This window comes from Accipiter gentilis, chromosome 2, assembly GCF_929443795.1.
Source record: "Accipiter gentilis chromosome 2, bAccGen1.1, whole genome shotgun sequence".
In the NCBI taxonomy this organism is placed as follows: domain Eukaryota; kingdom Metazoa; phylum Chordata; class Aves; order Accipitriformes; family Accipitridae; genus Astur; species Astur gentilis.
Window position 1 is genome coordinate 52,718,048 of NC_064881.1, and position 25,840 is coordinate 52,743,887.

The 25,840-nt window shown below is 42.7% G+C and overlaps 1 protein-coding gene across 10 annotated transcripts in view; it reads left to right on the plus strand.

The window, feature by feature from the left end:
- ADGRB1 (adhesion G protein-coupled receptor B1) overlaps nt 1-25,840 on the plus strand; it is a 282,552-nt gene that overhangs the window by 239,697 nt on the left and 17,015 nt on the right. For 6 of the 10 annotated variants that reach the window (XM_049825103.1, XM_049825138.1, XM_049825157.1 and 3 more), the window contains 6 exons: nt 3,536-3,621; nt 9,094-9,192; nt 17,039-17,210; nt 18,393-18,488; nt 21,188-21,242; nt 24,995-25,674. In XM_049825103.1, the coding sequence (XP_049681060.1) occupies nt 3,536-3,621; nt 9,094-9,192; nt 17,039-17,210; nt 18,393-18,488; nt 21,188-21,242; nt 24,995-25,674 (1,188 nt within the window). The remainder of the gene's footprint in view (nt 1-3,535; nt 3,622-9,093; nt 9,193-17,038; nt 17,211-18,392; nt 18,489-21,187; nt 21,243-24,994; nt 25,675-25,840) is intronic. The other 4 variants (XM_049825168.1, XM_049825188.1, XM_049825130.1 and 1 more) reach the window with 3 other exon arrangements.

Sequence of the window (25,840 nt, forward strand, 5' to 3'; positions counted from 1 at the left end):
GTTAGGGTCTTTCTTTAGCGTACGGCTGCGACACATAGTTGAGCCTTCAGATAGCAGTCAGCAAAGAGTGGGGATAAGCAGATATTCATGCCAGCCAGTCATTAGGTTTCTGTAGAGACAGGATAGTTGGATTTCCCTCAGTAACATAGCTGATGGGGGTCAGGGTCTTCTTTATAGCCAGGATAATTGACAGGAGCATTAAGTGGCTTAGTGCTTTCAGATGAACTAGCTCTTTGCCCCAACAACATACCAGCTGATAGCTCTGGCTAAATGGCTTGAATGATCAATAGACAGCAGTGATTAGGAGGGAGCGAGCTTTGGTAGCGCCCAGAGAAGGGGCAGTCAATCTGCTGCCTCAAGCCATCTTGCTTTTGTTGTGCCAACAAGGGAAGTAATCCTTTGGCTTTCCTTAGCATTTCTAAAGTGTGAGAAAAACACGTGAGCCTGCTTCCATTTGGCATCTCGGTTTTCACTCACGATGGAAGCCAGAAATGGAGATGACCTTACAGGGAGGTCAATACCTGCAAATGGTGGTTCATACAGCTGATCTTAAGAAGTGTGAGTCATCTAAATGATTCTATGATTCTATGTTCTTTTGGGGTGTCTGTCTCTATTCGGTACCTAGAGAGAGAGCCTACACGTGTAGTTTAGACTACCTGACTCATTGCTGGCTAAAGTGAGAAGTGAACGCTGCCCGAGTTGGTATATATACTGAGGAACTTGAGGAAGAAGAAGAAGCAGCATTAAAAGCTTTTTTATAAATGGGAACTTGGGAAGCAGATAAGCTCGATAAGTTGCCCAAATTCACACTATGACTTTTAGCAGAGCCAGAAGTTGAACACACAGTTTTCAAGCGTGCAGTGTTCACAAGACTGGACGGCTGTCTGTTCTCTGGGTAATTTGTCCTGATTTCAGGTTGACTGTGTCAGCGATGGAGGGACAGTCTACCCGGCTTAACGTAAAGACAGTCAGCCTCTTGCAGGGCTGTACGGGGAATCTGCAGGTTTGCTCCAGAGATAACACAGCTGCTGTTGTGCAGGGGTGCACAGATCAAGGTGGGACTTGGCTCTGTGCCTGAGCTCTTTCTCACCCAAAACTCTGATGAGTATGATACATAGATGCCCAAGTGACTTTGCACACAGCTGACTTGGCTACAGCTCAGCTTGTTACCTCTGTCTTAGCCCTGGCCAGGCTAGACTTGTGCTTACCCCTCCCAAGCCATTCAAGCACCTCTGTACTGCAGTTCTGCTATCAATATGACTTTTCTATTACCTGTAGTAACCTTCTTTCTCCACCCCCTCCTTTATTATTCTTCACATTGGAAAAAGGCCTTTGGCTTGGAGGATACTCAAAATAATATTCTTAAGATGGTTGGCCTGCAGCTTCAGCAAGATGTGCAACTTGCAGTCGGTCCACTAACACTGAACGGCTGCAGAGATTTGACCTTTAGTCTTAAAAATTCTAGCAACCTGAAACGCAGAGCTGTTGCAAGCAGTTTTACTCACCAAGCTCAGGTGAAGCAGTCTGGTGATAATTGCGTGCAGGTTGAAGGCAACAGGTTACTGCAAGGAGAGGATCATGACATGGTGAAGTCAGGACAGAGAGTCATCAGCCATCAGGTACTGGTTATCTCAAGGGCTGAATCTGAGACTTGTGGTTTTGCTTCTGGATAGCATAGGAAGTAAAGCTACTCTGCGTGTTATTAAGAGTGGCTGTGTTTAGAAGCATGTCCATGTTATATCCCTGATTTTGTAAAGAAACAGACCCAGGATCAGAGCAGGATGTTGATCATGATGGTCAATGTACTGGGCAAAATAGCTTTTCTTTATTAAAACAATTGCAGAGCCGCACTTTGTCATCTCCCCTGCTATATATGAATGAGAACACACGCTGTGTTGTTGGCCAGTCCCAGGAGCGATCCAGCCTGCCACACTTCAACCCCATCTTTCCTACCGCCTTGCTGCACCTTAAAGCAAAGTCTCGCTTGCACTCACCAGCCTCCAGCACAGTGAAGAAGGATCAGTGGATTGAAAGGGTTCTCTCTCTCCAAGCACGTAACTAGGGTTTGATTTCCTGCTGATCCTTGGCTGAGTTACTGCATCTGACTTGCCAGTGTTGTTTCTCTAAAACACTACCATGGTGAGCTCTAGAAATGGACTTGCAGCTGTGGAAAGTAGTCCACTGACCCAGCAGCTGATGCAAAAGAAAATGAGGGCTATTTGTGAGATCTTCCATTTATTCCCAGCTATGGACTCCACATCAGTGAGCTGGGTTGTGTGCTGCTGAAACCAGCAATCCAAACCGAGAAAGATTGCTCATTCTTGAGGATGATTTAGGCAATTAGATGGAGGCTTGGTGTGAGCAGATATCTCCCTTTCTTTGGGCTAGGTGGTGTCCTAGGTGCCTCTTAGGACCACTTCTCAAGGGTCTATTAAACTCAGCAAGGCTCTCGGCTAACATGTAAAGTTGCACATCTCTGAATTTGGCCTTAAACATTTCCTTGCAAGCCCCACAGGTAAAAGAGCATCTAGCACATTGTTTTACCAACACCAGATGTTTCACTGACAGCAAAACCAGGAGAGTGTCACTTTTTTCCACCATCAGTGCTGTGCCTCCATGAAGAGGGTAGTGCTCACGTGTCACCAATGTGTTCACATTCAGAGGTTGCTGAGGTTTGGATGAGGTTTGTAAAACAGATGCAGCTGGCAGCAGCGAATGCAGTCAGAAAAGCATGGTGAGGAGCTTAGGATCACTTTGCAAGACCTCAGCTCTGTACAGCCTGTATTTCACTGTGAATATTTATGCCTTATTGATACAGACATCCATGCTCTCACCCTAACAAAGCAGACCAAAGGACTGTATGCAGTTGTCCTGGCCACTGATTTTTTTGGAGATGACTTGATGGCTAATCTATATGCTGTGCCATCTGCAGCATCTCCCAAGACATTCCACCATAGTAGCTGATGTTTCTACTTGCTCCAGTGCCCCTCCACCCCTTATTTTGAGAGCAGCGGTGCTGGTTCACTGAGCAAGAACTATGACAAGCTGTCTGCACCGCACCGCCCCATCCTCTTAATGCTGCTGCTTTCGTAGCACAGACTTCAGAAGGCACTTTTGAAAGTAGCGTCAACCCACTGCTCTCCCCTATCTCGGCCACTTTCTATTTGTATTACCCTGAAAAATTGTTCTTGTGCCCGGAGTTCTCCTCGCTAGACCTCAGGCATACTTAGGGCTTCAAACAGCCCTGCAGCAATCTGAGAACTTTACGATTTTGTCTGGTTTATGGTGACCTCTCCGATCTGCTGCCAGCTGCATTCTGCTCTCCTGAACTCACCGATGCATGGCCAGGGGAGGTGGGACAGGGTGGAGAGGGAACATAAAGGGTGGTGGCCTGCAGAAGTGTGACTGTGCTACCTGGTTTCGGGAGAAATGGGAAGGACTTAGCTTGCCAAATGTTGGGTTTTTTCCTTCTGTGCTACCAAGTTTGACCTGACCCACTTAAGAACAAAATTGTGTGTTGTTTCTCTTTCGACAGGTGAACATGGTTATTGGCATTCTGGTTTTTAACAAACTTGTATCCAAAGATGGAATAACAGATAAGAAACTGAAGGAACGGGCAGGGTATGCCTTATCAATACATCTAAGTAAAGAATGAAAAAAAACCAAACCACCCAAGGTTGTGATCAATAACCAGGCAAGGAATGCAGAGAGATTGGAGATGCAAACAAAAAGCAAAAGCAGATGTAAACAAAAGGAAAGGAAAAAAAACAAACCACAGTTGGTTTAATCTCTTTGCCTTGTCGTTCAGTGCAGCAGAGACAAAAGATCCAAGAAGCAGCCCTGTGTTACTATGGAGGAGGGTTAGAAGTTCATCTCTTTGTTAAAATGGCTTCAGCCCAGGCTGATGTATCCTCCCAAGCATTAGGGAGAGCAAACTGACTCTTTTTGCTAACTCCTAGAGACAGCAGCTGGATCGGAGAGGGATTGCTGAGTGTGGCACGTGGCATGGGCTGTGTAACAGAGAAGTCATGTCTAATGGCTGGCACGTGGCTGAGGGAGAGCGAAGGTATGGGATACTTTAAGGAAAGGGTCTTTGGAGGTCTAACAGAGAACAGAGTAGTAGATGGATGGATGCGTAAAGAGGAGGACCGGTAAGTAAAGACACCTCTTCTGCAAAAAAAAATTCTGCTGCCACCTGAGGTTCTTTACGTTCTCCACAGCCACCACCCCAGCCTCCATCCCTGAAGCCTGGGGCCTGTGTTACCTGGTTTTCTTTGTAGTATAAATGGATGAGCTGACTCCACAGTTCTTATCACCCTGATCTCACTAGGGGTTGGCTGAGGTGGCAGCTACCATCCAGGGCTCTCTGTTGGGTTAATTCCAAACTCTGTTGACAATGGCTGTTTTGTCATTGGCTCCACCAGGATGAGACCCCCCCCGCCCCTTCATCTTCTTTTCTAGAAATGAGTCTGTAGCCTGCTCAGACTTTACCCCTGAGCTATGCCACGCTGCAAGCAAAGGACAGAAATGGCACACTGACACTCTGAGTCAAATCAAATGCACAGGTCAGCCTGGCTGCTGATGTTAGTATGTTATTTTCCACTGCTTTACTTGGCTTGCTGTTGCTGTCAGAGAAACTCCTTACCTGCTGCTAGGAAAGACAGGATTGTGCGCCCTCACTTGTCCACTGATGGCATTCAATTTATCACTGCAGATAACGATAGTATTCTTGAATGAAGACGTTGTTTACAAAGAGACAGGGAGAGCAAAAGGTGTTCTGGTGCCTCTTCACCATGGCTACAGGCAGAGCCTAAAACCTTAGGAGGCTGGTGGAGGAGATACAGAATATACCTTATCTATGAAAGCGGAGGGAGCGTGGGTACCTGTCACCTTGTTTGCTGCACTCCTAGGCTTCACAGAGAGCAGGACATGGTTTAGTGGGGTTGCGTTGACGGTTGGACTCAATGATCTTAAAGGTCTTTTCCAACCTAAATGATTCTATGATTCTATAAGCTGCTTTATTCACTGCAGTGCTGCAAATGCCTTGGGCCCTAAAATTGGGTCTCAGAGGGTAGAGGCAGAAAGTACAGACGAGGTTCAATATTCATGTCATTGCACTATTGAGTAGTTCTGGTGGAAGTGGTTTTTAATTGAGTGATGGCAGCAAAACTGAGGTTAGAAGCAAGCTCTTTTCCAGCCAGGGGAGAAACACAGGAACCTGTTCAGGTTCATGTTTTATCTGCAGTGTTGACATGGTCCCTCAGTGCAGCAAAGAGGGGAATCTTGATGCCTGAGAAGTGCCATGGTCATGATAATAAGAGGAGACTTAAGCACGTTTGGATGATCAGAGGTATCAGTTGCTGCTGGGTTGCTGCTGGGTTGACCAGGTACACAAAGAAATGACCTTGGTGCACGGCTTAAAGCCGCTGCTAACAAGCGAGTGCTTTATTCTGGATGATGCCTTCTTTGCAAAGAGAGAACTCAAGAAAATACGCGAACTGCAGGCAGAGACTGTAGTAGGATAATTGCACTTGAAAGTCAGAACTGAAATAAATGGTTTATTGGATTAGCAGAGCAGCGAGTTACTGTCTCTCAGTCTCTCCCTCTCTAATCTAAACTGCATACAGAATGACCTTATTTAATACATAGCAGCTGGTTATTGATCACATTCATAGTCGTACTTTGAAAACAAAACCTACAAAGCAAAAAAAAAGTCATTTTTCTGATGTTCTTTGTTTTTTCTTTCTTTTCTCTTTTTCCCCCCTCTTTCGTGTCCGTGTGTGTGTGTGCAGCACTTTTAAGCCTTCTCTGTGCTCAATGATTTTGTTCTCCTTTCGAAGTGCACCCGCTGAGAGTGCGGAAGCACTTGTGAGAGCTCTGGTGCCCCTTCCCTTTAGCTAGCCGCTTCTGGCCTGGGCTTGGGAACCGTGTTGGAAGGTAGATCTGAAGATAATCAGAACGAGTCACGGCCTTGGAGATGTTTGGATCTGAGGAGATGGTATAAAGAAACGTTGTGTTTCCTTTAGCAGAGGCAAGAAGTATGGTTCAATGTTGCAAAAACAAAAACAAAGGGGAAAAAAAGAAAAAGACGGGACAAAAAAAGAGCTGTCGAACACTAAGAGGAGCTCAGCACACATACCACAGATCGGTTGGCACAAATAAAGCCGTGCTAACAGTTCCTGCAAAATAATACCCGTGACACGATAGGTTTTGCCCTATACTTAGCAGAGGAAATTGCTATGATTACTGTTGTCACATCTGTCAGAAAACATTGACTTTCTAATGGGAATGACTTTATAGATATATCACAAACCCAGGCTGTAGAGAGTTGGCTGTGATTACCTGGAGAGCTGGAGAAACGCACACAAGTGCCCCAACTCCTGTCCAGGCACGGGAGAAAACCGTGCCAGTGTCTCCCAGCAGAACGGTCTCCGTTCGTGGTCAGCTGCACTGACAGTGTTTGAGCACTATTGACGGGAGTGCTACTAAGAATGAATGTTTTAATGTCAGACACAGGAGCCTTTAAAATGAATTTTAAATTTATTCAGCCAGCGTTTATTCCAGAAGTATTTGTGTGCTCACGCAGCCAGGGAAGAAGAATGAGACTATAGGGTATATTCACAAAGGCTAATTTTAGCTTGCTGAGTTTAATCTCCCTAGGCTTCCTCTATAACTACTGGAGAGAGACGGGAGCCTTGTTTAGTTGTTCCAACTTGCCCCTCAGAGAACCTTTACTTCTTTTATCTCTCCGTTGATTATAGAGAGGACTTAAGAAAGTTTGCCCCAATACCTTGTGTGAAATATCCTCTGTGCAACTGTCCTGGCAGGGTGTAACAGAGCTGGATTGTCAGTGCATAGAGAAGAAAGTAATTGGAAAGATAATAACTCCATTAAAATAGGAACAGATTCGGATTGCCCTTCATCTGGGAATGTTTCATGTTGGAAGCAGTGCTTCTGCTCTTTGGGCCATGTGTGGTGTAAAGCACTGTTCAATAAAAGGTAGAAAAGTCCAGGCTCCAGTGAACATACCAGATGAGTCCGTGAGCTGTTTGTGGATATTTAGGAAGCAGAAAAAGCTAAATTAAATGAATGCATTACTCACTGTGATTATTTCATTAGCTACCCTTTCTTACATACGGGCACCAATATAAACCTGCTGCGGAAATTCAATATATTAACAACCTCATGCCCCCAACAAGAACAAATTAGAATATAAATGTATCCACATCTGTGCCTACTGCATACAACTTTCTGCATAAATACACCCAACAGCAGTTACAGTTGTGTGTTATAGTGGTCTTTTGGCCAGTTCTTTGTGATTCAGTGTCATTCATGTTTTTTCTGGTATAGTTTTCCATCAAATTCCTCGAATCAATCTACTTTCTTTTTGCTGCCTATCTCTGCCTCTCTCTGTCTCTCTGCTTATCTGTTCTTTGTGGCTTATAGATCTGGGGATAAGCTGTCTTTTTTTAGGGGTCATGCACTTAATGCCTCTCAAGACCCACTTTATCTTTGGTTCAGCCATTGTCCTCACTGGATTTACACCATCCTTCCTGGAAGATATCTATCTATTGACACGGGAGCTAATTTTCTCTGTGTCTGAAGGCTGAAAGTTTCTGTGGGATACCTTAGCCATTATTCTGGAAGGGAGTAATGGCTTATGTCACTGTAACTAATTAAAAGACCAATCAATAGCCACTTAAAAGTGGGCCACTAGGACCACCGATAATGCTGTGTTGGTGTTCATGGGGATGTCCTTTTTGCAGTGAGACTGAACACAAAGCCATAAAAGTTAAGAAATGATATGTCAAGTTTCCTAATCTATCTCCCAGGCAGGGCAGGGCTGTAAAACCTCCGACGTTCTGTACCTGCAAACATCACCCCTCACCACCTGCACCGCATCGCCCGAGAATGACCGATCTGCTGTCCTTTGGCAGTGACGTTCATGCCTTCTCTGATATCATGCACTTCATGTAGGTCTGTAGGATGTTTTGCAGACTCCTGCCCATTTTCTAAGCCAGATCTGATGTGGATGTCTTATCTGTGCAAAGCAGAGAGTGCACACAAACTGGTAAATTCTGGGGAAAACCAGGGCCGATGCCAAGCTAATGTGGCTCCTGGGCTCCTGAGTAAGAGCTGGCTTGTCAGCTAGGTGGGTTCACACACATCAGCTTCTAAAAATCACAAGGGCATGCCCTTAAGCAGATCCCTGCATCCCCTTATACCAGCAGCCCACAATGGCCTGGTTCTGTGGTTGATCCCATCAGAAAAAGTGGGAGCAACCGATGTAAGTCTCAGGGTTCATCCCAAAAGATGTTTTTAGCTCCAAAACAAGATCATAGAGAGGAAATGTCTCAAAAGTAGTCAGCCAGTCCGGCTCCCTTCAGGGCAGGTTGGTCTAACAAAACACCCAAGCTCATGCTTAATTTCCAGGACATAAACAGTCCCATTTGCATGCCCTTCATCACAGATTAAGCGACCAAATTGTGGCATATCTCCTGGTATTGTCAGCTGCCTCGTGGGTATCCCCACCAAGGTGAGGATTAGCACACAAGGGCCAGTGGAGAAAATATATGACTTACCCCTTGCATTGCTTTAGGAAAGAAGATAAGCAGACACAGTCCCCACAGCCCTACTTCTTGCCTTCTACTGTACAACCCTGCCACCTTTTTTGTTTTGGAGCAAAAAGGCCAGGAGGGAAAAGAGCAATTTCTCAAAAACAAACCAAAAGAAGGAGGTGGAGGCTGGGAGAGCAGTACTGGTTTCTCTTCCATGGGTGCCGGAGAGGGACACCCTGAATCTGGCGAAACGTTCACCAACACAGTTCCACCCTCTCCAGCAGCACCAACACGTCTCTGAATTGTACATTTTTTTCCCATTTCCCGCATCTGGAGTGGTACAGATGAGAGAGTTTTGTTCCTGCCTGTCTTTCATTTCTCTTTTCAAACTGGGTATGGTTGGTTGGTTCCCTTTCTTCTTTCTTCCTTTCTTTCGTTCTTTCTTTCTTTTGGCTTCTCCTTCCCTTTCCTTTCTACGTTTGTGTTCATAAGCAAAGTGTTTTGTTTTGTTTCAGTCTTTTGGTTTTAATTGCAGTCAGATGGCAGTGCCCCTTTACGGCATGACGCTCAAATGTTCCAAGTGTGGAGTAGTTTCTTCTGCTGAAGTTTCGGCCACAGCCACCAGTAACGCCATGTTAGTTCCTCTAATTTCAACTTCTTTTCTTTCTTTCTTTCCACTTTCTTTTTTTTTTTTTTTTCCAATTTATTTTATTTCCCTCTTCCATTTCCCTGCACTCACCAGCCCTTGTTTGTTTTCTCTCCCCATGTCCCTGCCCACCTCCCCACATCCCCAACTCTCCCTGACCTCATTCTGTGGGCCATGAGTAGTGTAGGGCTCCTGCAACATCCCTGGAGCAAAAGCTGATGGGCTGGATCCTGAAAAACACTCATGACATGCCTAGATTTAAGCATGTGAGCAGCCCATGGAAGACAAAGGGACTTTTCATTTGTTGGAAGCTGAGTATATGTTTAATGCCTCCGTTTAATTTAGTTCTTGGAGTTAAAGACTCAAAGATGTGGTTCCTGTTAAGTTTGATGGTAGACAGGGGCCTCAAACTCCAGCTTTGTCAAACACTTAAGCGTGTACTTGAGTTTTTTACTCTAGAGGCTGCAGAGCATGAGCATGATTTAAGTGACTTGGTGAATCACTTCTAAGTGTGGGGTTTTTTTCTCTTATAAAAGGCTAGAGTTAATTTTAATGTCTCATAGGGCTGCAGTTCTGATTTGATAAGTGTTGACTGCCTCTTTTGGACCCCTAAAAGCACTTGGAATTAGTTCTCAAAATCTTAAAGCGTTTCATAGCTCTGAGTTACAACAGTCAAATGCTGTTAAATCTCTTTTTGGATGCCGCTGGAGTTAGTAAAAAAAATAAAAAATAAAATGCCACTGCTTTGTTCTGCTGGAGAAATTGTTGCTATTTATGTAGTTGGCTTTTTTCCCAAAGGTTAAGGTAGGAGGGAGAGCGATGAGGGAAGGTTTGTCTTTCTTCCTTCCCTTTTTGAAATTTTATTACCTGCATAATTTCCAAGTGATGCTATATTTTGGTTTTGATATCTAAAGTAATATATGCAAAATGTATGAAAGAAACAGTCTCATATATAGACACTTGCAATTTGAAAACTCCTACCGTTAATTAATCTAAACAAAAATAGGCAGCTGAGTGCCAAATCTCAAAATGTAGGAATATAAAAGAAAAACAGAACACAAGGTTTTCTCCTTTCTTTCTGAAAACTGAGCTATTTATATAAAATCAAACAGAGTTTAAGGAAAAATGTGCATTACTGAAAAACAACCAATTGTCATAGAAAAAGAGAACATGCAATCACCTCTATTAAGAGCTAGCAGTTTCTATGAGATGCAAAACCTAAACAAAATCTCATTTATTTTTCACTGCTGAAATTGTTTACTTACCTTTTGCAACAGCGCCCAGCTGAGACGGTGAGATGGCATTGGTCCAGACACGCGTACCACAAGTCTGGAATTAGCAGGTCACTGCATTTTGGTTCCCTGCTACTGCAGAGGAATGCTAAACCAGCAGAAACTTTACTATTAATAAATTAGATTGATAAACAGGAGAGGCTTTCAGTTCATAGCAAATGCATTTAAAAAGTAAAACAATCTCAAATCCTTCTCCCGTATTGTCTGACGCTGGTCTGTCAGAAATCACATACTCTGCTTCATCTTCAAATCAGAAAAAAAAGGGGCATGAAATCCAGATCTGCTACTTATCCTGCTTTTCTAATTTAAGTGGTTTGATAGAAATTGGAGAGCTCTTGTAAGAGGATATGTCTTTTGTTTCCCAGCAGATAGAATATCTGAAATGATAAATTCCAGTACTGGTTTTGTTGTTTGTCCCAAAGCGTCCTATGCTCTTGTCCTTGCAAAGGGACCACTGAGGAATACATGAATTAGTTCACTCAGCCCTCATCTACCCTTGTCGTCCGCTTCATTCTGCAGCTGAACTGTTTCTATTTTTCTTCCTCCAAATCTATCGTAAATGGGATTGTCAATAAGGCAAAGCTCTGATTATGCTTCATGCCAACGCCGCTATTCTGCTGGCCTTCATCCCAGACCTTGGACCAACTTTGCCATTCAGTTTTGAAGTCTTGTAAGGTAAATCAGGTGCCATGAGGATTCCTGGCTCCTCTCTGACCTGGAATTAGCCATAGGGTTTTGGTAGAGAGTACATCAAGGATGTTCCTGCCTCGTTCCTGCTGGGGTTGCTCCTGCTCTCTCCAGCTTACCTCCCGTAGGTTTCAGAGGCTTGTTTTTGGCATAGCGTAGCATGAAAGGATAGATCCTTTTGTCCATTTTTCTTGACTTTTGGAAATCATAGAAGTTTTGAGGAACTCTTTGTGGTAATATCTGTGTCTAAGAAAGAAGGGGTCAGAGAAGGGTATGCGTAACTGAGGGAAAACATGGTAAACCACTGATGGGAGAGCAGGTAGTAAGCATGACAGAAGTGAAAAAATATGCACTGGAAATTGTGCAATTTCTTGACTTGGGAAATGATAAAAAGGAAAGCTTTGGGCGTCTATGACCTGTTAAGCATTAGCTAGACTTGAGAGGTGTGGGTTAAAAACCCCCTTCCCTTTAGGTTGTTCTGGAGAAGATGCTAGGCATATTTTGCCATTGGAAGACTTCTGTTCCTACATTTCCTTCCTCTTATTGCTGCCTGTAGGGTAGTCTCAGCCTGTGAAATACTGCCTTCTAATTCATTTGTCTTTACTACCTGTGAAAAATTTTTATCTGAGATAAGGAAAAAATATATCAGGGGCATTCCATTTCTTTGTACTTGCTGTGAATGAGGACATCCACTGCAGTTACCAGGGACTGCTGATGGAGGGATGGACAGATGGATGGATGGATGGAAGGAAGGAAGGAAGGAATTCCTGCCAGGCAGTGCAATGCAAATACGGACTCTCAAGTTCTGACCAAAGGGAGGACACTGGCCCAAGACTAAGGCCCTGGCACAGTGTATTCTTCTCGCAGACAACCCACCCAAGAGTCAATGTTAGGGAGTCCTTATGACCATTCTCATGCATCATCCCTCTTACATCATCAGAAACTCATGTCAAATCACCCATCTAAGGGATTTGCTCTTTTTCTTAGCTCAAAGTAATTTCGGGAAGTCTTAGATGTCAAATTTTCTGCCCCTATTGTAGTTCCAGGACGAATGTGAATCAGTATTTCCATGCATGGCTGGTTTTATGAAGGAGACTATTCCTCAGGAGAGTGTTGTTCTCATAGTTCAAGGAATTTGAAATTGTTTCCTTACCTGGGGATAATACTTGGGCCCTGCAGGTCCTTGCTTGGACTGTCAAAGAACAGCTTCTCTTATTAGGGGAGAATGATCAAGCAGTCTGCCCATAGCTGCTTCATTACCTGCCTGTCTCATTTAGAGGCATTTGATTTCCCGTTCCCCTAGTTGTATGGTTTAGATTGCAGCAACTGAGAGAAGAATCATCTTTTGGAGAAAATAGAAATAATATCTTCTGTTTCTGTGTTGCTTGTCCATGGGACGGACGTGCATAGTGCCTCTTCTTTTCTAGTTACAGATTTCCTATCTTGGTTATACGGGCATTGAGTTAAAGGGATTTTCTCTGAAACTGTCCCTAAAATTGGGGCAACACTCTTGCTTTTAGGAAGAATACAAAGTTAGAGGAGGGATAAAGCACGGGAGAATGAATAAAGTAAATCCTTGTCCTGTGGTTTTCCTATAGCAGAACTGCTGTGACGCAGGAATAGCACGCTCATCAGAATGGTGGAGCAGCATGTGCCAATCTGTGCAGCGTGTAAGGAGCCATCTATTGTCTGACGTGTTGAGTCCACCTACCATCTCCCTTTTCAGAGCTCTGCTCCAGGACCTGCTTTCTGAATTCTCAAGTTGTTTTTCCTTCTGCTGCTTCTTTAGCTTATGGTACTGGCTGCCCTGTCAGTATTGAGTAATGAGAAGAATTGATCACTTACTTCTTTATAACAGCCCTTTACATCTTTGTTGGCATGTGCTGTGTGTCCCCTTGCACTTGCCTTTTGTCAGGGTGTAGGCCTCTTAATCTTTCTTCATGGAGATCTTTGTTTCCAAACCCATTTTTTTGCTCTTTCCATTGCTATCCTCTAAGTGCCATCATTTTATCCCGCTTCTTTTGCAAAGATGAAGACTCTCAAGGCTGCCAGCTAGGTAAAGAACAAAACCACAGCTAGTTTTTGACATTTTCACCAAAGGCCATCATCTGCTTGTTGCCAGAGTTGGGTCTGCTCTGTGCTTTCATAAGGCTAAGTCTTTGCCATGCTAAATAAAGCTGTGGACAATGTTATTGTGTGGCCATGTTGTCACACGTCATCGTAACTGTAGTTGGTTGCGCTGTGCTGTGGTGGTGCAATATCCCAAAGTAACGCCCTTCCTCTGATACGCAGCAGCAGCGTGGTGTGGTGGGGAGGAACAACGTGACACTACAACTGTACTGCTGAGTAACCTTATCATGTCATGGTCATGAAAAAATAAACCAGCATCATGCTTCCACAATGCAGTGTAATGATCTTCCCTTGATATTGCTCAGTCCTCATGAGTGCTGTCATGTATGGGACAAACAAGAGGATCTGCCAGCTAATTTCTTTGTCTCAAGCAATGAAAAACCTGGATTCATTGATCATAGATAATCCATAACGAAGAGTCATTAGGTCATCACAATGTCATTATATAACAAATCATTTAATTTCATATCATATGGCACCATAACACAAAGTTCCTTAGGTCCTATAAGTTATTCTGGAACCTTTTAAGGATGCACAGCGCTTCCTAAAAAGGGACAGATGGAAAGGCAGAAGAAGTATGAGTTCTGCTATGAATTCAGCTCACAGCAAGTAGAATTAAGGGCAATGTCACAGGAAAACCACTTATCTCCCCCTTAGTTTTCTTCTGAAAATCCAGTCTCGATATGAGTTTTTTAAAATTGAACTTTTTTTTATTTAGTATTTCAAAAGCTAAGCAGAGCTCTAAAAGTGAAATTAGAGTAAGTTACATTCCTATGACCTGTTGCCATCTGCTGCCTGAGAATAAAGATTATGCATTAAGTGTCAAGCAACATTTCCATAACATTTGTAAGGGTTGAATATTGTTGAAAAGGCATCTGCAAGGTGAATCACAAAGAGAGCAGAAAGACCATACTCTTAGCTGGTGTAAGTCAGCCCAACTCAGTTGGGAAAATCCCGATTTATTCGTAATACTGTTTTTATCATCTGAGTTGGAAGGGCAGATGATATTTTTATTGTTTGGTTGGAAAGGCAGAGATTTAAGTGGCGATTTAAGATTTCTTATTTTGGGAACAATAGTGAAGTCCATCAGGATGTCTCGACTCAGGAGAATTGAATAGTTTGCCCATATGGAGACACACAGAGCAAGGGGCTGGGAAGGAGTCACTGGGTCCAGCGGGAAGACGGCAGAAGCTCTGAAGGGAGCTCACTGTAGTTATGGATCATTGCGTCTGTGCCTCGGATAGCAAACAGACTCAAGCAGTGCCTTGTTAAAGCAGGGTGCCTGCATATTTCTTTTAAGCAGGTTTTGAAGCCAGCAGATTGAAACCTAACCGTTTGCTAAAGGGAAACATAATTTACCTCCTCAGCGACATCCCTTAGAAACCCAAATCCCCATCTAAATCTTGGATCCAGATCCGAATCATTGCCAATCTGATGTTGCGGTTCTATTCAAGAATGGAAAACCCATCCAAATTTAGATGGCTGATTCAGACCCATACTTACAAGTCAGATCCATTCTCGGAGGTGGTTGCCAGGTTTCTTGTTTGCACGTTGGTGGTAGTAACGTACACGTATGTGTGTATTAAGAGTATGCTGGGAGACCAGATAATTCCAGGAGGAAGAGTTGTCTGGTACAGACCTTTTCTAGCAGCCTCTGTTGACTTTGCTGGTTTCCAGCAATCACAATTGCAAATTGCTGCTGGAATGACTTCATCTACCGAGTCATGCATCAGGCATGTTGTGTTTGCTGATACCTGTGTGGAAGACACATCTAGACTGGCATGTTCTGGAGCAAGCCTTATCTTTCCATTTGGCTTTTCTGCCTCTGTTTTTTTTTGCCACACTTACTGTTTAGCCAGTTTTATTAATGCAAATGATAGCAAAGAGAGATTTCAGTATAATGAGGCAGATTTCAGAGGGCTGAGGAAGAAGTGGAATAAAGACATCTGTTTAGGAGTTGTTTAGTTGAGGGCTGTCTGGCTGCTGTTTTGTTTTGTTTTTTTAAATAATACTTTGAAATTATAGTTCATATTGGACATTAAAGAACATTCAGTTTGTCTTCCTATATAAAACTACAAGGTATCAGATTATGTCATGGCCCTTACCTTACATGGAAGTCTCATAATGCTTGTTTTAATTGAGAAAAGAGTATATTCCATTTAGCTGCTCCCTTAGCTAAATTACATTACTTAATAATACCACTAAGGAACACGTCTGAGTCTGGACAGGTTGTAGAAATATTTGCAATCAGAGTATCATTATGACTATAAAAATAACCTGTCACTTCAGTATGTGGTCATTACAGCAGAAGTGATGTAACAATCCTTGAAAAACTCTTAACTGAAGCCAGGGCATTACATCCTGATGTCCATACCTGTGTCCAAGCTCCAGCTTTGTTCAGGTAAAACTCTCACTGAGGTCTGTGAGAGCGGTACCTGGATAACCAGCAAGTAAACATTATTAAAAACTTGATCATATATCAGAAAATGGTAAGCAAGTCCCATGTAAGTACTGTAAAACATGTGTCATGATATCTGTCCTGTAATTTATTGTGTTGCCTGTATTTGTTTGTTAGTATATAGGTTGAGGTTTTCCACACAGAAAATTCTTGAAGCTCAACTTGTTATTCAGCCTGTGCATAGGTCTGCTCTGATTTGTTAGATAAAAGCCCACAGAGAAATTCTCCTGGTACTCTTGGTGCACCAGTGCTGCCAAATATATAGGATGACTGACAGCTTAAAATCTCCCTAGTAAGCTGTTAAAATTGCTTGGGACCCTTTTTAGTCAGAGAGCTGAATGACCAAATAGTCCATGGGAACGGAGCTGCTTTCCTGTTTCTAGAGCCATCACTCATGGAAAAAGTGGAGGTTCATGGGGCAGTGTTTGCATTACAGAAAACTGTTTTGTCCGGTTTTCTGCCTTGTGAAGTAAGAAGTGGCTTGAATCTTAAGTTATTTTAACCCAGAATGTCCACCCAAGAATAACCTTATTTGCAATAATTGCTAAATATAGACACAACTGTAATTTTTTTCCAAGCATTCAGCTGGAGAGATCAGACAAGAAAACAGAAAATTTTCTGTTCAAGAAAATTTGGGTCAGGTATCAGTTCTCCTGATCTTCATTCCGTAGTGTCATAGGGACCATCAGCTGTAGAGTAAGGGAGCAACAGCAAAATATCAGTCTCCACATCAGCTCTATGCTTGTCCGTTTTAGTCACTTGAAACTGTGACACATGTCCCCAGTGTTGGCGTCTTCCATGTGCTGTGGAAGTCCAAGTGTCTGTAACCCAAGTACCGACAGCCATCGTGACAAACCAGTCTCTGCTGCAACTGTTCCCCTTCCCCTTGGCAACCTACAGTGATTGTATTTTGTCTCCCCTCCTTGGGAAATGCCATCGTTGTGGACTAGTGACGTAGAGTGGGAAGGGCGTGAAAGGAGGAGTGAGGTATCTGCATCCTTCCTCCCCACCTCAAGTTTTATGCATGACTGCACCATTGAAAATAGTCCCTCCCGTAGAAATGTGTGTCACTTGTTTTGGTAGCGTGAGTGTGCAAAGCATCTTCCTGCTCCCCCGTGAGAGGGGCTCAGAAGACATCTAGCCCAAGTATACCTTTGCTGAAGAAGTCTTCTGAAGCCCCGTGGGATCAGGAGGCTGAATTAGCATCCCACGTGGAAGTGGGTGAGGCTGAAGTGGACCTGAATTCTCTTTTCCTCTCCTTTGACAGGGCATCCCTTTGGAGCTCCTGCGTGGTCCTACCTCTCCTGGCTCTCACTTGGATGTCTGCGGTTCTGGCAATCACAGATCGGCGGTCAGCACTCTTCCAGATCCTTTTTGCCGTCTTTGACTCGTTGGAGGGGTTTGTCATCGTTATGGTCCATTGCATCCTAAGGCGGGAGGTGAGACAAATAAGGCGCTGTCTTTTATATAACCAACATACTTCCCATAGAAAACATCTGAAAAATGTCCAGTCAGCCTAGTAGCTTCTCTAATCCTATGAACTTTTGCCTTCGTGTAGGCAGTGACCACAAAAACGTCCATGACAGTGTCGGTCAGAGGGAAGAAGAGATGAATCAATGGTTGTCATACTGAGTGTACTGCAGAATGGAATTTGGGGGACAGTCTTAGATTAGCTAATGTGTCAGGTTTTTCTTGTTTAAAACCAAAATTAATATTTCCAGAATGTTTACATGCTGCCTCCAAAAATGAAATATTAAGAAAAACAGTTTGATTTCAAGAGGGGCAGCTTGCACCAAGACTTACAGAATAATTGTATGTTGGCATTAGTGCCTAGATATTCGAGCTAGAAAGTAAAGCTAGCAATAATCAAGCAAGGAAATTGAGTAAATTCTCTGTAGCCTCCCCATGGAGATTTAAAATGGTAAATTATATCATGGAAGAAAAGGACGAATCTTTTATGTTTCTTTTATTCTTTTCATCCTACTGAGTGGCTAGACTATTAATAACAGAGACAGGAAGAGGGGTTTTTTCAATATTCATTTTATCTTCTTACAGCTCCTTTAAATTAAGTAAAACAGATTAATTTCTTATGTCAGGCCAATGAAATCAATGGAATTACACCACTGGCTTGGCTGAGACTCCCTCAACTAATTGCATTATGAATATGGGCCTGCACTGAACTCCCATTGCAGTCACTGGCATTTTTTTCCCATTGATTTCAGTGAGGTTTGGATCAGATATATATTAGAACCGATATAGGATCATAAGCAGACATTGCAGACCCCAATATAATGACTTATGCAATAGCATCCATTGTAAACCTATTGCACGCTGCAAAATAGGAGACATTTTTATTCTTGACTATATAAATCAAGCAACTAGAAGTGACCAACACAGTGATCCAGGACACCTGTAAAACCTCTGAGTTGTTCTGTTAGTATGTGAGTTATTTAACATATAAACCATTTGAAATGAATACCTGAATGCTACTAAAGTAGGATCCATGTTCTTTTGATCTACCAAAAACAACTTCTTTTTTTTTTTTTTTTTCTTCAGCAGAATTTAATAGGGTTTGGTATTCCTGTCTGACTCTGACTTTGCAAATCCATTTGTTCCTGCAGGTCCAGGATGCTGTGAAGTGCCGAGTAGTAGATCGTCAGGAAGAGGGCAATGGAGACTCAGGGGGGTCATTTCAGAATGGACACGCTCAGCTAATGGTAGGGAAAACTACCACCTAGTCTATTATTAAGGAACCTATGGGCAGTTTTAACTCATAACTGATAAACAAATAAATCTGTCCATCATAGACTTTGCAATCATCATTCTTTTTTTTCCTTTAAACCTGCGCTTGAAAAAACGTAGCACGTAGCATAGGCTCTTTCAGACAAATCTGGTTTCTTTTCATTGTAAAATTAAGGAGCTCAAACTTACACAGCAGGTTTTGAAGACATCTTGGTGAGATCCTTTCTCTCCCAGAAAATACAAAGAGAAAATATATCTCCTAGGTCTTCCAGACATTTTCATCCCCGTCATGCTGCCTTGTCCTAGCTAGAGCTAGGAGGCAGTAGTTTAATACTGTTTTAATCACAGTGTGCTGGGTCATTATTGTAAAGATGCTGTCTCAACGGGATTTTTTTCTCTCAAAAGCACACCTATTTACATTGCTTCTCTGGAAATATAGTTTAAGCACTGTAAACCTTGGTCCTGTTGTGTAAGTCCTTTACAAACAGACTAGATAAGACCAGAGAAGATTAAGCTACGGGGAATAGTTTGGCATCTGTGTCAGTGTTAACGATGTAGATGATATAAGAGGCATTTGATTTCTAAGGTTGGGTTAAGGACATCAGGACAATCACAAGATTTGAACAAGTTCCCCAAAACGTCTAGTTAATATTAGACCTACATCATAACCCAGTGGTTTTTTTCCCAGTCGCTCCTGTGCTAAGCTAAATAGCTTGTGCTTGGGTACAAGGTCTCATTACAAACAGCACAATCTTTAAATTGAGACATCAAGAGATATATAATTCTACCACACCTCATAGGTGTTTGTTAAAAACAGGTGCCTCATTTCTAATTTAAATGCATAGTCTTCTCATTTTCAGGCAGATTCTTGCTATGCCTATTCATGTGCAATTAGAAAGCCTCTTGCATACCTAGTACTTTCGCTCCTTCAATGATAGACACCATAATCATATCCAGTCTCAATCTTCCTTTCAATAAGTTAGCACACTGAGCTTTTTTATTCTCCCTTTCTAAGACATTTGTCTTCAAATTATTTATATAACCCTTTTCCACATGCCCTTCAGACTCTCACCATCCTGTAAAAATGTGGATGCTATATTTGTTCTTCTATTGTTATCATCCCAAGCACTATACTCCGAAGTTTCAGATTTTTGCCTCTCTATATAACTCCCTGTTTTCATTCATTATCAACCACCTTGCAAAATTCTGTGTCAGCTACAAGTTTTTTAGTGACAAGATTACCTTTACTTCTGCACTGTTGATGAGTATGTTGAGAAGTAGAGAGCTTACAATCAGTTTCTTCACATTCAGGCACAAAAAGCTCTGGAATCTAGATGTGAATGATGACTCTTCACTGATATTTTTAGAGGGGTACAATGTTATTTTATAGCGACTGGGTTGTAAAATAAGCAAAGAAATCAAAAGCTTTGCAGGATGGCATTTTTGCCGTTACCTTTTCCAGTAATCTCCAAATCTGCCCAACAAGTGAAAAGAAGCTTAGCTGAGTAGAACTGTTTTCCACAAAATATTGATGTCTGGTATTAAATATAAACCTATCTTTTTTTTTATTATTTATCAGTAGAACTAGTACAGGCTGTTTGGTTACAGTTCTGGAACTCCTGTCATGAAAATGAAATTATATTTTTCTCTGTCATCCCACTTGCCCATTTAAACGTTAGTTCAGTATGATTTCTCTTCTATTCTTTTCAGATTTATTTGATATCCCAAATAATTTACTAAGACATTAGCATCAAGAAGATTAAGATAATTCCTCAACCAGCTCTTGAAAAACTCTTGGATCTCAACCTGTTAATATTGAAGTGTTTCGCCTAGGGGGATGGGGGTGTTTTTCACACTTTTCTTAGTATTAAACTGGAATGCATTTAATCACATTAATACAATTATATTAAGTGTCTTCTTTCTGAAATGATACTAGAAATAATCAGTGAACTCTTCTACCTTTTGCTAGTCTGTGGCCTTTCCATTACTCCGTGAAAACTCATGGCCCACTGTGACTCAGTGTATCCAGTTCTTTGAAATGTTATCTGCTAAAAGCTTTAGAAAAAGGATTAACTCATACTGGGAGAAGAAAGGAGTTTCATCTGGCTGTACAGACTGCTTGAAAAAGTTATTCCGCTTTTGTGCCTGCAGGGACCATTGATTTTATACGCTAGGAGTTTCAGAAGCAGAGACTTGTTTCTACTTCATGTGACTTGGTGATAGATCACAAGAAAGCCCAGTGGGTATGGAGCGTTCTCAGCAGCATCCCCAGAGCTTTTGAGTGGAGGGGAATCCACTTAGTCTAAGTGCGGGGTGATATATCCAAGGCAGATTAGGCCAGGAAACTCTCCCCTGTTTTTTAGGAGTGGGGACAAACGTGTTCCAGGGAGGTATTTTAATCTGGCAGACCAGGAATTAGTGTATGGATGAGCAGATTAATCCAGCTGAAAAGCAATGTTACAGCTTTACCACTGCCTGATGTTCAAAAGCCACAGGTGGAAAAAAGTGATCTGTTTGCCATGTTTCAAAGCCCAAGCAAAACATCTCTTCTCCACTTTTCTGGCAATGGTTGTGTCTGCCTCACTAATTGAAGTGGGTTTTTCCATTTTCCAAATGGCTTGCTTCCCCCCCCCACCTCCTTTTGACCATGCCCTCTGTGTTCTCTGTCTTTCAGACCGATTTTGAGAAGGACGTGGATATGGCTTGTAGATCAGGTGAGCACATCACAGGTGAGAATCAGCAAGTGACCTGGTTTGGGGATTGAACTAGGCCATATTTTTTTTCCTTTCTGTTTTATTTGTGTGTGTCTTAGTGCCTTGCATGTACTTGAGTGGGCTGCCCTTAATCTCAACCCTGGCCAAGAGAAAGCAACACCCCTAATTCTCCCCTATGCTTTGCTTATCCTATTTCCCTGTAGCTGTCTTGGCCTTCTAACTAAGATTAAGCCTTGCCTCCGAGGTATTATTTCTTACCTATGGCACATGTAACGGGGTGGCAGAGAAGAGTATCGAGGAAGAAGAGATTGGATCAGTCTCTTCCTACTGTGATCCTTCATTGCTTTAGCAACCCTTGCCCAGAGGGTCACACCAACCTCTGACAGTTTTGTGCTCAGGAGAGGTGTCTTTCAGAAGGTCTGGAATCTGAAGAGCTTTCCCACCACTCCACCTGACTCCATGCACACTTCTAGCGCAGTTGTAAGCTGACTGTACCCACGGAGGTGCGTCAGGTCTCTCCTCCTTTGCCTGCACCTTTCTGCTGTGCGTTCAATCACACACATTCATTTTGGTCCTGAGGATTTGCATGGGTTGACGGTCCCTTTCCCCAATAATTCCCTTTTCTCTCATTCCCCTGGGGGTGTCTGTGCTGTCTGGATTCTTCTTTGCTACCTGTTTGTCTGCAGGTTTTGTCCTCTCCTGGTCCTGGGCATGCCTGACTATTTGAGTGGTTTTGGGTTTTTTTCTTACCCTTTGTATATATTTAGGCTTTCATTTACCCTCCCAGACTTCTCCCCTCTCCCAAGCAAGAGAAATACCAGCTTGCTTGATACTTGCATATAATTCATATCTTCCAAACCAGGATCTCCCCTAGCCAAAGACAGTATATACTGTGTGTTCAGTTACCATCATGGGAAAGCTTCTTTCTCTCTCTTTCTTTCTCTCTCTCTCTCTTTCTTTCTTTCTTTTCTTTCTCTTTCCTTCCTTCCACCTTCCCTTCTTTTTCTTTCTCTCCCTTTTTGCTTTCTTTCTGTTTCTCTCCTTTTCTCTTTCTATACACATCTACCTACCCCTTTCATTTATCTTTTTATCTAATCTATCATTTATTTATCTGCTTCTAATGTGTTTATCTATAATTCATCTCTCTCTATCTTGCAATCACTTATTTATCTCTGTCCTCAGCTGTCTGTCTTGCTGTACCTGTTATTTATGTATTTCTATCTCTATCAACATTTATCTCTGTCACTGTGTTTCTGTGTATTGTCTATCACTGTCACTATCATTTATCTATCTAATATCTATCTATATCTTATTTATCTTTTCCTGTCCTTCTCTCTGCCTCACTCCCTCTCCCTATGCTTATCATAGTCACAGTATATTTATCTCACTTATCCCTGTGATATCTTATTTCATGGTCTCTTTCTGTCCATTTATCTCTTTTCAGGGTCTGTCCATTTTTTTCTTTCTGTTTCCCTGTATCACACTCTCTAATCTAATTTCTAGCTCTCTCATTCTTCTCATTTGTCTTCCTCCTTCCTTTTTGACACCAAAGATCTCAGTTCCAAAAAATCACGTGCAAAAAACATGCATGTGAGACCAGGTCTGACTTGAACGCACGCTCAACGAACGTGCATCCAGGCTGGGTGTTGGCACACACAACCAGCTATACGTCCAGCAGCCCACCTTGTGTTGGAATCCAAGGCAGACCCTGGACTCCTGCAATAAAGGAGCCTTTCTGGATCTGTTACTGAGTTTCTTGCTTCCAAATTGAGCTTCCCAGAGGAAAGGAAGGAGCTGACTGGTTTCACGTGACTTCAGGGGAGAAGCCCCTGGATCAGCAGCTTGCTAACAGCCTAGGCTTCCCTTCCTTTGCCAGCATACAACTGTACAATTTGCTTGTTGATGTCTGCCTGAAGAGATATTCCTCCTCTGATAAAGTGCTGTTAGTCTGCACCAAGCTAAGTAGTTAATAATAATCCCCATTTATGAGACCTTTCTATATGGTGCATCATCCTATGCATTCTGCTTATTGAAAACTAAAAACCAGAAATCTGTCTGTTGGTTTCTGGCCATCATTTCTGCTGGAGGCACCAGCTCTCATGTTATGACAGATTGGAGATATGCCTGATACCGCTCATAACCTCCTCACTCAGATTCACTGGTAGGCTTGGGTCCATGGCTCAGTGTTGAAAGCTCACTCCGCTCGATGCTTAGAGGTTGCCAAGTGCAAATCTCTCCAAACCTGCTTTCTGCAGCTGACACGAGCATGGAGAAGAGCCTGAATCAATAAACCTTACTGACACTCCCAAGTGAAGGGTTTGACTTCAATAACATCTTCCCGCAGTGGATGCTATGAATACGCTGTAATGCTCTGATTTATCCTAGCGTGTCCTCTAGCAATGTCAAGAAGACCGTGGCTGCCATAGTTACACCCAGTGCGTTTAGCTTTAAAGGCTTTTTAAAAGTTCTTTTATTATACTTGGTATCCTTGTCATCCTGCCTTGCCTGCTCTGATGTGTTTGAGGGGAACTTGCTCTTCCAGCACCCACCACTCCCAGGATGAGTTGGTAGAAAAATTAGTGTGTCCTCAGTCCCATGGGATGCCTGTGTCATGTCCTGCCTCTGTCCCAAGTGGAGCAGCCGAATAGTATGAGGTTATCCCAAAGATCCTTGTCTCTGGTCCATTGAGAAAAAAATAGGTAAAAGGACCTTTTCTGTTTTTTCCTTCTGAGATGGGTGAAAGGGGAACATGCATTTATTTCTCCTTTGCTGTGCTGAAATACTGGGTAAGTAGCCTTCAGTCCCACACCACTTTTCCCCTGCCCCACAGTCTGTGATTTCGAACCCTCGGAGACATCAAGGCTGACATCATTATCTTCCTAAGGTCTTTGTCGCATCCTGAAATCAACTGAGCAATAGATTCTTATGCCTACAAAAGGAACAGACGTTTTGTTGTGGACAGTGTTGTGTGGGAATGAGTGTCTGTGTGTCCTTTATATACCTCCTAATTGGCATGTTCTCCTCGGTCTTAGTTTAAGGTTTTCCTCTCCTATTAAGGAATATTCATGGCACTCCTTTCTTTCCCCAAGAGAAATTGAAAAACACTAAATAATTAGCTCGCAGAAAGGCTTGCCATGATTACTAGAATGTAAGCTTTTTGGAGAGCAGTTAGAAATTTATAACAAAACGTGGTGTATTTTAAAATACCAAATTATTGACCCTGAAACTGTTCAAGGGAAAAGAGCAACCTGAAGCAGTTCAGTGAGTTTAAAATAAAAAAAATTACTTTTGAAATCATTGATAATGCTGCATTTCAGCTATTTCCTGAATCAAAATAATTTTTGACATGAAAGCAACCTTTTATTTTAAAGAATTCTACTCCATCATAGGCTAGTTATATATATTGGATATATATACATATAGTACATGTGCTAAATATATATAGCTGTATTTGCTTTTCAAGATATTGTTATCAATATGAAAATATGTGTTGGCCTAGTTGGGAGTTTTGACCATGGTTGTGTTGGAAAATTTGTGTCACAGAGAACTCTCTCAAAATGAGAAAGTTTTTCTCCTCCCTAGCTTTAGCTTTGCCTTCAGCATCCTCGATTAAAAAAAACAAACAACAGTATAAAACTGTTCTGCCACCACAGCCTCTTTCTGAGAGGTCCAAGGGAACATGCTAGCATGGTGTGACTGTGGTAGGTGTACTGATGTGTTAACAAAAACCTAGGTGAGGTGCTAAGGATACTTATCTGTCTCCCTAGTGCTGAATAAAGACATCACCACCTGCAGGACCTCAACCATCACAGGAACATTGAAGCGTCCATCACTGCCAGATGAAGAGAAATTGAAACTCAATCACCAGAAGGGGTCATCAAACTTTAACAGTCTTCCAGCCAATGTCTCCAAGATGCATCTTCAGGGCTCACCACACTACCTGGGGGCCATCAACCTGAATGAGTTCAGCAATCACACTCTCACTCTGAAGAAGGACAAGAACCAGCCACCTAAGTCCATCTACATCTGCGATGGGGACATCTTCAAGAAGTTGGACTCAGAACTCTCCCGGGCGCAAGAGCAAACGCTGGACACCAGCTACGTCATTCTGCCTACCAACACGTCTACCTTACGGGCCAAACCGCCCAAAGACGAGAGCAAATACAGCATCAATATTGACCAGATGCCCCAGACACGGCTCATCCACCTCAGTATGGCTACTGACCCAGGCTTTGTTGTCAAGAGTCCTCCACGGGAGCCTGTAACCATGACATGCAGTGAGGTTCAAGGTTCCACCATGATACAACAACAGCAGCAGCTGGCTCCACAAAATATCTCCAACGAGTCACAGATTCCCAACAGCCTGTGTGACACAGGTGACTCAGGGAACTCAGGTGTGGTGTCCAAGAGTGAGACCGTCTCCACCCTCTCCATGAGCTCCTTGGAGGTGAGCATGTGAATTACTGTATTGTTCTCGGCCCAGAATGATGCCCTGCCCTCAACACTGGCCACACCAGGTGTTTCAAGAGAAGGACCTTAGGCCCGGTGCAGCCCACCATGCAATGCCTGTATTTTATTATCATGAGGGATCACTGGCATGTGATATCATTTTG